We start from the raw sequence: 12257 nt of genomic DNA, 5'->3' as shown, positions 1-12257 counted from the left end.
TTTGAGTGCCAGCATGTTTCCAAAAGTAGAATATTGTAACCTGACCTTATGTGACAGGTCACAGTCAAAACACAGTACTTTGTATAAAATTACATTTAGGCTATGTGTATAAGGTGTATATAAAACATAAATGAATTTCATGTTTAGACTTGGATCCCATTCTCAAAATATTATGTCTATGAAAATATTCCAAAATCTAAAACAAAAAAACAAAAAAAGCCCTGAAATTTGAAACACTCCTGATGCCTGCTGTGTTTTAGTAGGCCTGTGGCTGTTTAGTTCAGAAAGGCTTTCCCTGAGATGGTACCAGGTGGTAAGTAGTAATGATGCTGTGCTGAAGGCATACATTGAGGGGATATATAGTGTGCCCTGGAGGAAGAAGAATTGAGGAAATTTTGTGTATTGCTTTTTGTCCCTGCACAACTTACTGATTCTGGTCAACTTTTCATTTGCTAATGTCTCAATTTTCTGTGGAAAGGTGCACATTGATGACATGTTGATAATCTATATTTTTTTAGATGGAAATTATAAAAAACTTACTTCGGAAATAATTGCAGAGATAGAAACTTGTCTGAATGAAGTCAGAGATGAAATTTTTACAAAACTTCAGCCTCAGCTTAGATGCACATTAGGTAAGTAATTGCTGTAACTTAACTCCTCTATGTAAACCTGGAGCAGTTAGAGTATTGTCCTAGTACTTTGGATGATCAGATTCTGGGGGAGTCTGGGTAGTGAGACTTAGGAATGAACCCATGGTTAAATCATCGTTGTGCAGAGAAGTTCTTCACAAATAATGCAGGTTGCTGTTCCACCTCTTGAGAGAGGGTGCAGGTGTCAGAGCCAGGTGATAACTTAGGGGATACACCCTTGGTTGCTTCTCATATCTTTGCCCTCAGTAGATTTGCCCAGCTTTGTCACCTTGACCATGTTACTAAGAAGTACCTTGGGAGTTTCAAAATATACTCCAGTGCTAGGGCCATACAAGCTCAGGTAAACCAGAGTCTTTGAGGTAGTTTTAGAAGCTCCTCCTCAATCTTGTTTTTAAACAGGGTTGAAAATCTAAACCAATCATAGTAATTCTGCTCTTCTTACCAGTGTTAGAGTGGACTTGTGGTACAGTTTTGGCCTGTGGGATATTAGAAAAAGTAGACTTGATGACCTTTTTGAGATAGCTTTCTCACTTTTTTGGTGGGGGGAGGTGGGGGGAACAGTACTGGAGTTTGAACTCGGGGCCTTCTGCTTGCTAGGTAGGTACACTACTATTTAAGCCATGCCTCCAACCCTTTCTGCTTTAGTTTTTCAGTTGGATAGTGCATTTTTACCCAGGCCAGCCTGGGGACCATAATCCTGTCTATCCCTTTTACATAGCTGGGATTATAAGTAGCTTATTTGTTGAAATGGGGATCTTGTTAATTTTTAGCCAGGGCTGGCTTTGAATGTGGTCCTCCAGATCTTTATCTTCTGAGTAGCTGGGATTACAGATGGAAGCCACCATGCCTGGCCCCTATTTACTCACCTTTAGAAAGGGCACAGGTGGGACTTGCTTTGTTCTCTTTGAATTGGTTTTGGCTTATGGAACAAAGTGAAAAAAGGAAGTCTAGAGATTCTGTCCAGGTCTTTTTAAACTTTTAGAGTTGCAAAAAGGAGACTGGTATTTTATTTTTTTGAGCTGGGGTCTTGTTAAGTTAGCCAGGCTATCCTTGAATTCAGGATCCCTTTACCTCAGCCTCCTTAGTAGCTGGAATTATAGACATCTTCTATTTTTCTTTGAATGAGTGGCATTATTTTATTAGGCTCAGATTCTGTGTCTAGGCACCATGTCTTTGTCTGCAGCTTTGACCTGCTTGTTTGCCTACAGTTCTGCCTCCCCTCCTGGGTTTCCCCTGCTTCTCAGTGGCTCCTACAGGCATGAGTTGCTCTGTTCTAATAGCAAATTGAGTTTTCTTGTGCCACCCCTCAGTCTAATTAATGGCTCTTACTTAACACCAGGTGTGAGCTCCAATATGATGAGTACTCTTTTCTTTTTACCAAAGTGTAATTAACATAGCCCTTTTAAAATGTATACAGTGGAGTAACTAATTCCGCACTTGAGACTCTGGACAGGTCTGTCATCCTAAAACTTACAGTGGAGTAACTAATTCTGCACTTGAGACTCTGGACAGGTCTGTCATCCTAAAACTGTTCACTAGAATCCACTGTCCTCATGCCCCACCACTGAAGCATGGTTGAAAGCTCACTGCCCAGGAGCTGCTTCCTGAGGATCAACAACCAACCCCCCACCTTCCCCCAGCTCTGTGTTGTGTGGATCACCACCCTGTTACCCTCTGGTCATGTTTGAACCATCTCTTGCTCCCTTTCCACCTGGGGCCTGGTGTTCTACTTAACAGAGAGGGAGTTTGAAATTTTTACTATATAGTCATGACAGCCAAGCACGGGTACAGCGTTTCTAGTACAGTGGAAGTCCTCTCTTGCTTGCGCTCCTACCCTTTCAACGGGGATAGGTACTACAGTAGCTTGTGCTCTTACCGATGCAGTCAGTCTGCTTCATAGAGTACTTCCCCACTCACCCAGAGGTTGAGCTCAGGGTCTTGTGTTTGCTTGAGCTTTAACTCTAGTTCTTTGTACTTTTAGTTATTTTTCAGGTAAGTCGCCTGTACTGGCCCAGGACTGCAGTCGTCTTACCTGTGCCTCCCATATAGCTGTGATTACAGGCACATAGCAGCCATATTTGGCTTGTTCTTTGAGATAGGATCTCACTGTTTTGTTTTTCTTCATCTTCTTTTGGCCTAGGCTGGCCTCAGACCATGATTCTCCTATTTCTACCTCCCAACTTGCTGGAATTACAGGCATGAGTCACTGTGCCTGGCCTTTGAGAGAGCACTTTGAAATCTTACCATTTGTGTCTTGTCATTACAGATACTAACATTTATTTCAAAGTATTAAAGACTTAGAAGTCAAATCTGTACTGACCCTGATGTTAAACTTTTTCAGATCCTTTTTAACATGATCTTGATTACTGTTTTAAAAACATTGTAAATTTTCCTCTTTGTTTTCCCTCTCTACAGTTTAAGAACTGTAACATTATAAATACAACTGCAGCTCTCTTTGTACTCTTCCCCAAATTCTTCCTTTCCTCCCCACAAAGGTAACTGTGATCTTCATTTTCTTTTTCCCTTCAATGTCTCTAGCTCTTCACTAAAACAGTAAAAGCTAACAGTCTAAAAGGGTAACAGTGTTTGCATTTCGTGCGTGGTGTAAGGGTAGGCCAACTAGTCTCCATCAGAAGAGCTTCCCCTTTTGGCTACTTTGTGCTGGGTTAGAGGTGGCTATGAAGATGAGTTAGTAAAGAATACCTAGGACATGGTACTGGGGCTGTTGGTTCCTGATCCAGGAGACACTGGGTCAGAAGCTTCAGCATGTGTAAAGACTGAAGTGTAAAAAGAAGGGCCAGAAAACTTTGGAAGAAAATCTTGGTGGATATCTTTACCACTTGAGAGGGGGAATATTTTTTAACATGCGATGAAGATTCACGAATATTACCGTAACATTTAAAGCCTCTGGGCAAAGATGGAACACAGAAATAAGTATTCAGGATATATTAGAAGGAGTACAGATAACCAGAAAGAAAAGTGGCCTGAAGATTTTTTATTTTTTTGGTGGTAGTGGGGATTGAACTCAGGGCCTCATGGTTGCTAGGCAGGCGCTCTATCACTTAACCCACACCTCCAGCCCTTTTTGCTTTAGTTATTTTTCACATAGGGTCTCATGTTTATTCCCAGGCTGTCCTGGACCACAATCCTCCTATTTGTGCTTTTTGGAGCTAGGGTGACAGGCATGCACACTGCAATCAGCCATTGGTTGAGATGGTGTCTCTCGAACTTTTTGCTCAGATTGGCCTTAAACTAGGATCTTCCTCATCTCCACCTCCCCCACATAGCTTAGGATTTACAGTGAGTCAGTGCTTGCAGCCCTGAAGATTTTAATGAGTTAACAGAAGAGAAAGCCTGAATAGTTGGACAGCAAAGAGTCGCTGAAACATTTGCATCTTGCCAAGTGAAGGTCTTTTAGGGAAATTGGGTTAAGGATTGTGTTGGGGAGTTGGGGCTAGAGTCTAATGGCATAGAGACTACTTAACTAATTTAAGCAGGAGATTATAAAACTTAAAATTAGACATCAGTATTATATGTTTTCTAGTAAGATAGTTTGTACATAAGAATTGAGATCAATTTAGGAGCTATTTAAATTACCTGAAATAATCTGTAGTAATGAAATTTGGTAAAAAGTGTATTTTGACCCCTTCATATTTTGAGTCAGTGAACACTTTATTTCAGATCAGAAGATTTTATGAGATGTAAATCATTTGCTTTTTTAGTTATAAAGTAAGCATGTAAAAGCTGATGACTAGTTACAAATTTTTATTATACTACTAACTGCTTATGCGTATGATGTATTTTTCATTTCTAGGAGATGAAGTATTTCTAATTATAAAAAGTTGTTTTGATTTTTGTGTTTTTGTACAAAAATAGCAGTGGGGCTATGGCACAAAGGTGACTATTGAAATAGCCTTTGTGATTGCTGATATTTATAGAACAGGCTTGGGCAGTGACACCTACTGTCTGCCAAGTGACAATGCTGGCTGTGCTCAGGGAGAACTGGGCCCTGAAGGTGAGGCTCTGTCTGAGGCAGGGCGGGAGAATTATTCAGTTTCTTGGGCCACCTGAGCTTAGGAAGGGAAGAAAGCAATTGGAGAATGGAGAATAAATATAAGAGTGTGAATCCTATTTATCTGATGTGCTGATCTCAAAGCTGAAGCCAGTATTTATTTACTCTGCAGGGTTTTTTTTGCAGCACTGAAGTTTGAACTCAGTGTGTCACACTTGCTAGGCAGGCCCTTTACCACTTGAGCCACTCCACTAGCCCTAAATGAGATTTTTTTTTTTTTCAGTTTTTGTTTTATTGACAACAAAATTCAAAATACACATTTTTAGTCTTTTTGTTTGTTTTTATTTATTTTTTAATTTTTACATTTTTAGTCTTAAAGTTGTTGAAGTTTAATTGTTCAGGAAAAGGACTAGAGTAAAAGCTTTAGAAGAGTGGCAGATGGTGGGGGAGGGGCGTTAACCCTTCTGTGTCAAGCCCTCTGTACACATAGAATTGAGAGGATTGAAATAGATAGAAGTGGTATTTTAATGATTTTGTCCAATTCTGATGTTATTCTACAGTTTTTCACTTCTTGCATTTTTTTTGTATCTATAGCAAACCATTTATATGATTTTTGTTTTAATTTTTTTTCCTTGAGAAAGACTAGAAAATCTGAGAAGACATTATGGGCCACTGTATGGTTTTATCTTAAGTTTTCGTAAAAGTCCACCAACGAAAATAAGAGACTTGAGATGACAATTAGTTACACTGAACATTTTTAGAAAACTGATTTTTAAACTTTCCCCCACTCAGCTATAAAACATCTTACTCTGTCATACTGTATTCACATATATTTATACTGCAAGTATGAATATATATTATCACTATATAGTGAGAAAAGACAACAGTTCATTTAGATTACTTTTTGTGGTTATTAATTATGAGTAATGATTTTTTCCTTTTCTTTTTTTTTGAAGGCGAGATGGAAAGCCCTGTGTTTGCATTTCCCTTGCTCTTAAAAATAGAACCCCACATTGAAAAGCTCTTCACATACTCTTTTTCTTGGGACTTTGCATGTTCACAGTGTGGACACCAATACCGAAACAGGTTAGTTTTTGCTTTTGTTTTTCTTTAAATGGATTCATTCTACTGAAATGTTTCTGAGTATTTTAATTTGAATAAAACTTGTTTGTACCTTTGCACTACTTTGCATTTCTACCCTTGACAAAATTTCCTATCACATCTCTTTTGAGACAGGGTCTTGCTTTGTAGTCCAAGCAGGCCTGGGACTTGCTTGTAGCCCAGCCTGGCCTCAAACTTATAATCCTCCTGCCTCAGCCTCCTGTGGCCTGTGCCACATCTAGCTTCTACCATATCTTAAAATCTCTCCACCACTCAGGTTAAAAGGATAGATGGTAGCATGAGAAACTGCATTTTGCTTGTTCCTTTAAACTGGAAGAGTCCAAAATGCGTGGTGTGGGAGACTTCCTAAGAAGTCCTTTAGTGGGAAGTTGGGAACATGAGAAGAATAGCACCACACTCACACACACACTCTCTCTCCAGATTTCTAGCTGAGTGGGAACACTGCCCAGAATTCCTTGAAACTGTGTTTTATTTACTTCTCTACTAGTATCTAGGGTTTTTGTTTGCTGAGGCTTTTAATCATAGAAGCTGATCTTAGGCTCCTAGAGTCTGGCAACACTTCTCGGGATCCTCTGCTTTCCTGTTCTTCCCTTCATACCACGAGGCTCCTCTTGCACATGAACTGTCTCAGCCATGCTTTTGCTTCCATGAGGCCTTTTGGGGAAGATTCGAGAGGCTGTGGGTGACACACGGACGGGGCCTTGAGGAACTATTACAATACAGATAAAATCCTTCCCCTTTTTCTTTAACTTACCACTAGTAAGTCTTAAAGTTATTAAGTAAAACTATTACTTAGATATTCATTATCTAAATCTGAGGTCCTTTGTAGGAAGGGTACAATAAAAGAGAGTTGAGTTTAAGAGAATGCTCCAGGGGGAGTACAAGCGACAGAAGTATTTGCTTCTAATCAGTTTGCTCAAAACTGCTGCCAGAACAGGGTGAGAAGTAATGTTTTTACTCATACTAGACTTGAATAATTTTGTGTAAGCGAGTGAGGATCCTAGTGTCCTCATTTGACAGATGAGGACACTAAAACTTAAAAGGGTTAGGTGGTATCCAAGGGCACACACTAGCATGGAGCAAAATCAGGAGCTACCTGGGTTTTAAATAATATAAACAAAGTTGGTGATCAGAAAGAACTTCATTGCAGCCTTTGTAGAGTCTACATCCTCGTAGTTTGACAATTTTTCCATTGAGTATGTTCTGTTTGCCAGCTACTTATGTAGCTACTGGAAATAATTTCTATCCTGTCCAAATTCAGACTGCCAGTTAGGGAGATGATATGTGGACACCTAAGAGATGGTCAATGACTTAGTAATTACTCTTTTGACTGTTATTATATATGTATTTTGGCACACAAGATGGCAAGTGTACTCTAGAAGTAGATGGACAAAACTCAGCTCCAAGGGAAGCCAGCATCCACTTTGGTTTGCATTTTGTTTTTATTTCTTTAAAATTATCTTCCTCTGTTCCAAAAATGAAAGCAGTTGTTAGTAATAGCTAGCTAGATTGAGTTGAATAGCAGGTGAGATCTTAAATTCGACAACCTTAGAATGATGATCATCAGCCAGGGGCCCTCTTGCCTTCCTAAAAGGCATTAGCGATGTCTGGGTTGCTGCATCTGGGGGACTGAAACTGGCCTCTGGAACACAGAGGCAGGGGAGATGCTAACTTAAACATTCTCCGTACAGAATAGTGCCTTACAACAAACGATTATCTGTGCAAAATGTGAGCGGTATTGCTGTTAAGAATCCTACCTTTCACACTCTTGCTTCCTTTCATAGTTGAAAAACCTAGATAGTTAATATGGAGAGTCTTCCCAGAGAGCTCTTCACAAGGGCTAAGGAGGAAATTATCATACTAATATGTGAATTGGAAAAATAAAGTATGAGTTAGCATATGAAGGGGTATTTTAGACATTGATTTAAATTAACGTAAATGAGTTTAACAAATGAATTTAAGTTGGGTTTTCTTTTTTCATAGGTGTATGAAGAGTCTGGTCACCTTTACAAATATCATCCCTGAGTGGCACCCACTTAATGCTGCACATTTTGGTCCATGTAACAATTGCAGCAGTAAAACACAAATTAGAAAAATGGTATTGGAAACGTGAGTTAAAATTGCTTTTTAATTTTCGGAGTGAAACGAAGATAACATTTACTTTTTTTAATGTGTGGAATGGGAGATGGTAACTACAGCTTACTGTTCAGAAGTTTGAATTAACACATATGCTTATGAATTGCCACTGCTTTGCTTTATCAGGAACTCTGACGTAAGCAGTAAAATACTGTAGTGCTGTATTAGGGTGACTGTTGGTCCCACTCTCCTAGCTTCTTTTCTTTCTGCCTTTTTGTCCCTTTAAAGGTATTAAACTTTGGTTTGTTCCTCCCTCCAAGGGTCTTGAAGTGACTAGAATTCTAGAACTTCGTTAGAAGTTGGAAGATGATGAATTTACATCTTCTCCCAGATATCAGCCTACTATTTTTCTTCATCTTATAAGTTTTTTTTTTTGTTTTTTGCGGTACTGGTGCTTGAACTCAGGGCCTACATCTTGAACCACTCCACCAGCCCTTTTTTGTGATGTTTTTTTTCGAGATAGGGTCTCAAGAACTATTTGCCTGGGCTGGCTTCAAATCTCGATCCACCTGAGTAGCTAGGGTTAGAGGCACAAACCACCAGCACCCAGCTCTTGTAAGCTTTTGAGCAGATGTGTTTTCATTATATGTTGCCAACTTAACTTTTCAGTTTGGCCTCAGTGGGTAAGTTGGTCAGTGTTAACAGAATCACTGTTTAAACTCACAGCTTGTGTCTTTGGTTAGTTCATTCAAAGTGTACACACCCCCTTTAGCCTTCATGTTTAGTCTGGCTCTGCATGAAGGGAATGAAGTGTAATTTGACTTCTGATGCTCTGAAATCTGCCAGAAACTCCTTAGAATTGTTCCTAAAGGTTTGTTGTCATTGAAGTAATAAGTTCTTTAATTTAATAGTCCCAAAAGGTTTCAAAGGAGAGTAGGGCAGTCTCCTAACTCATTTCCCTCTCCAGGTTTCTATGTCACATCTTCAAGTTTGGCAGTACTTTGACATTGCAAAGTGATGTGCTGTTTCTGCTATGGCACCAGGCTGCTGTCCTGTCATGTTTCAGGGCTAGGCCTCCTCTTGTACCCGCACCTGGGTCCTGTCTCTGTTAGTGCCAGTGTGAATACATATGTGGTTAAATCATTACTCAGTGTTTGTGTTATTTATAAACATACATGTATTAATCCCCCTGGCCAAGCACATGGCTAAGTTCATGGTTATGCTTTATTTCTCTTGTAATTCTTTATTCTTCCTTGAATTGTTTGCCTTGTATTTTCATTTGCTTTGCTTATTCACTGAATTGTTTTCAAATGATTTAAATACTCAATACATTTTTACTTTCAAATGCTTCAAAATTTATTTTTGAACCCTAACTGTCCTCTCACCTTTTTTTCCCCTTGGAATCTTCCCTTCTGCTGATTTCCATCCTTTCCCTGCAGTTTCCCAGTCTGCACTAGCTCCTTTCTGGGCCTGCTATATAGGGGTGCTCTTTCTGTACACTTTCAATCTTTCCCCTAGTTTGTAACCCTGGTCTCATCCCCATACTCCACAGCATGTATTGCATGTGAGTATCGAGTGTTAGGGGTTCTGTGGAACAGATAGCTCTCAGCAGTGTGCCTGCTGTGTAGTGCTTACGTCTTCACCCCATCCATTCTGTTATGCCAGGCACCACTTCTCTTTGCTTTCTGCCTTATAATTATTTGACTGTTTTTTGGGGGACCGTACTGAGGTTTGAACTCAGGGCTTCATGCTTGCAAAGCTCTAGGAAATCTACCACTTGAGCCACACCTCCAAATAACCTTTTTGCTGTGGTTATTTTGGACTTCCAAAATAACCAAAATGGCCAAAAAGGGTCTCATCTTTTGGCCAGGCTGGCCTGGACTGCGATCTTCCTATTTATGCTTCCTGAAGTACCAGGAATGGTAGGCATGTGCCACCACACCTAGCTTTTTCTTTTGAGGCTGGCCTGGAACCACAGTCTTTCTGATCTCAGCCTCCTTTGTAGCTTGGGATGACATGAACCACTGTACCCAGCCATTACTTGAGATGGGGCAGGGGAGGGTAGGGTCTCACAAACTCCCTGCCCTGGCTACCCTTAAACAGCAATCTTCCTGATCTCTGCCTTCCAAGTAGCTGGGATTACAGGTGTGAGCCACTAGTACCTAGTCTGCTGGCTTCTTGTTGCCCATTACCCTTTCCCTTTCGCACTATTAGCTGTTTTTGTCCTTTACTATCATTTGATAGTATCTAAGTGGGAGGCAAAGTAGAGAAGAGCAGCTGTCTTTAACCAGAAGTCTATAGACTTGGTAGGGAGTGGGGACATCCCATGTCCAAGTTTTGAGATCTCAGTGTTGAGGAGTCCTCTTTGCAAGCCCTTGCTTGATATTGACACAGAAAGGCAGCAGGGTGTGGCTTGTCTGCTGGTCAGCACTGGGCCATTAGATTGCTTGAGGCTTCTTAGTGTGTATAATCCTGAATAATGTTTATCTCTGCTTTTTCTCAAGCCTCAGGATTGAGGATAGACTCATCCTGTTATTTTGTTTGATCTTTTAATTGGTTGCATTGCAACTTACACTTTTTAGTTATACACATATGTTGCTTTTACTCACATTAAAGGTTCATGTTCTGATCAGGAAATGTATCCATTAGGTAAAACCATATTTTAATGAAAAAAATGTGTTTTAAGTTCTGCTGGGCCAGTTATAAGCCAAATTTATAATTTGTACATGGCCTATATTCTTCAAAAGTAATTGAGTTTATGTAAAATTTCACTTAAATTTTAAATGACAAGATGCTAATAGTACTTTATAGTTTTTTACTTTGAAATGAGTATAACTTAATTTGTTGGTGTCTAATACAATTTAGAAACAAATTATATACATGTTTTAGGGATAAATTATATCCATCATAACATGAGTAATCCAATTATACAACATTCTAAAACCTAATAGTGTTGTGAATTTTCCTAAATACTTTACCTCAGCTCATCCACATCTGTAATACTGACCCATTAGAAAAAAGGATTCATTGGTCCAAATCAGGTGAATGATGCCTAACAAGTCCAAATCTGCTACTTTAAGAAAATTGTTTTGGAATTAATATTGAGAGTATGGTGACATGGAGCACCACCATCTTACAGTCAGATGAAATTTTATTTTACAAGCTCTTGAAATGAACTTCTCATTACTTCCCTTAGAAGTGTGGCATGTGCTCTTTAGAGTTGGCGCTTGAAAAGCTTAATAAACTACAGCTTTAATAGTTTTTTTTTTAATCAAAAGAATACTAGAATGCTAAGAAGAGAGATAAGACATGTCCTGTGCTTATGGAGGCTTTCTTTTTTAAACAGATAGATTGTACCTATTCTACAAAACTTTGGATGGAATACTACTACATAATTTAATGAAAACATAACTGTTCATTGGTTGAAAATGCTTTATTATTTATTGATAAGATCCTTGAACTGCTGTGCACTGGTGGCTCACGCTTGTAGTCCTTGGTACTCAGGAGGACGAGATCAGGAGGCCTGAGCCCTGTGCAAATGGTTTGGAGACCCTATCTCGAAAAAACCCATCACAAAAAAGGGCTGGTGGAGTGGCTCAGGGGGTAGGCCCTGAGTACCACAAAAAAAAGATCCTTGAACTACCTACAGAGAGCAGTTTGTAAATCTTGGTTGAACAGTTGAATTTTTCTAAAGATGTATTTACATATTACAGCTAAATATCCAGTTCTAGTTTTGAATTACAGCCAATTTTACTCGTATTTTTAATTTCTTGTCAGAGTCTGAAAGAGTTAAATTGATACAATAGATCTAAAATGTAATGAGGTTTAAAAATTATATTTGCAGACTTTTCTGCCTAAACCCTACTTTATTGCTATGCTGATATACATATGCACATTGTTAAATTTGCATTTTCTTAGATGAGAATTATTACATATGTTGAGATGAAAATCAAAAACTTGCACTCTGGCTGTTAGTGCAAGATGTGGTGTAGGCAGAGTGGCTCAAGTGATAGAGCACCTGCCTGTCAAATGTGAGGCCCTGAGTTCAACCCCCTGTACTGCCAAAAATTAAAAAAGATGTGATGTAGGGAATCGAAGTTCCCTGCTGTCTTTGGGTATCAGGGATTTACATAGTTTCCTTTGTGCTCTCTTTTCTGCTTTCTTTTCCCGATGGTAGATGCTCGTAAGAGAAGTTCAGCCCCACATTAGGGGAAGGCAGGTTGGTCTTTGCTTGAAATAACTTGTTGAGTCTTGTTCCAGTTCTGGTACCCAACCTCTGTCCTTTCCCATGGCTGAGGACGAACCTAACTTGCTCTGCTCAACCCTGAGCCTCATCTGCATGGCACTCCAGCCCTGAGGGAGTATGAAGTCTGAGAGCAAAGCCTAGGGGCAAAGTT

At 39.5% G+C, this 12257-nt stretch overlaps 1 protein-coding gene across 3 annotated transcripts in view; it reads left to right on the top strand.

Annotated features, from left to right (window-relative positions):
- The window catches only part of Uspl1 (ubiquitin specific peptidase like 1), a 36436-nt gene that overhangs the window by 16586 nt on the left and 7593 nt on the right, over positions 1-12257 (top strand). For all 3 annotated transcript variants that reach the window (XM_020175182.2, XM_074043609.1, XM_020175187.2), the window contains 3 exons: positions 519-632; positions 5619-5748; positions 7768-7893. In XM_020175182.2, the coding sequence (XP_020030771.2) occupies positions 519-632; positions 5619-5748; positions 7768-7893 (370 nt within the window). The remainder of the gene's footprint in view (positions 1-518; positions 633-5618; positions 5749-7767; positions 7894-12257) is intronic.

Source organism: Castor canadensis, chromosome 10, assembly GCF_047511655.1.
Source record: "Castor canadensis chromosome 10, mCasCan1.hap1v2, whole genome shotgun sequence".
NCBI lineage: Eukaryota > Metazoa > Chordata > Mammalia > Rodentia > Castoridae > Castor > Castor canadensis.
The sequence above is the reverse complement of the archived record's forward strand: the minus strand, read 5'-3'. Positions and strand labels throughout refer to the sequence as shown.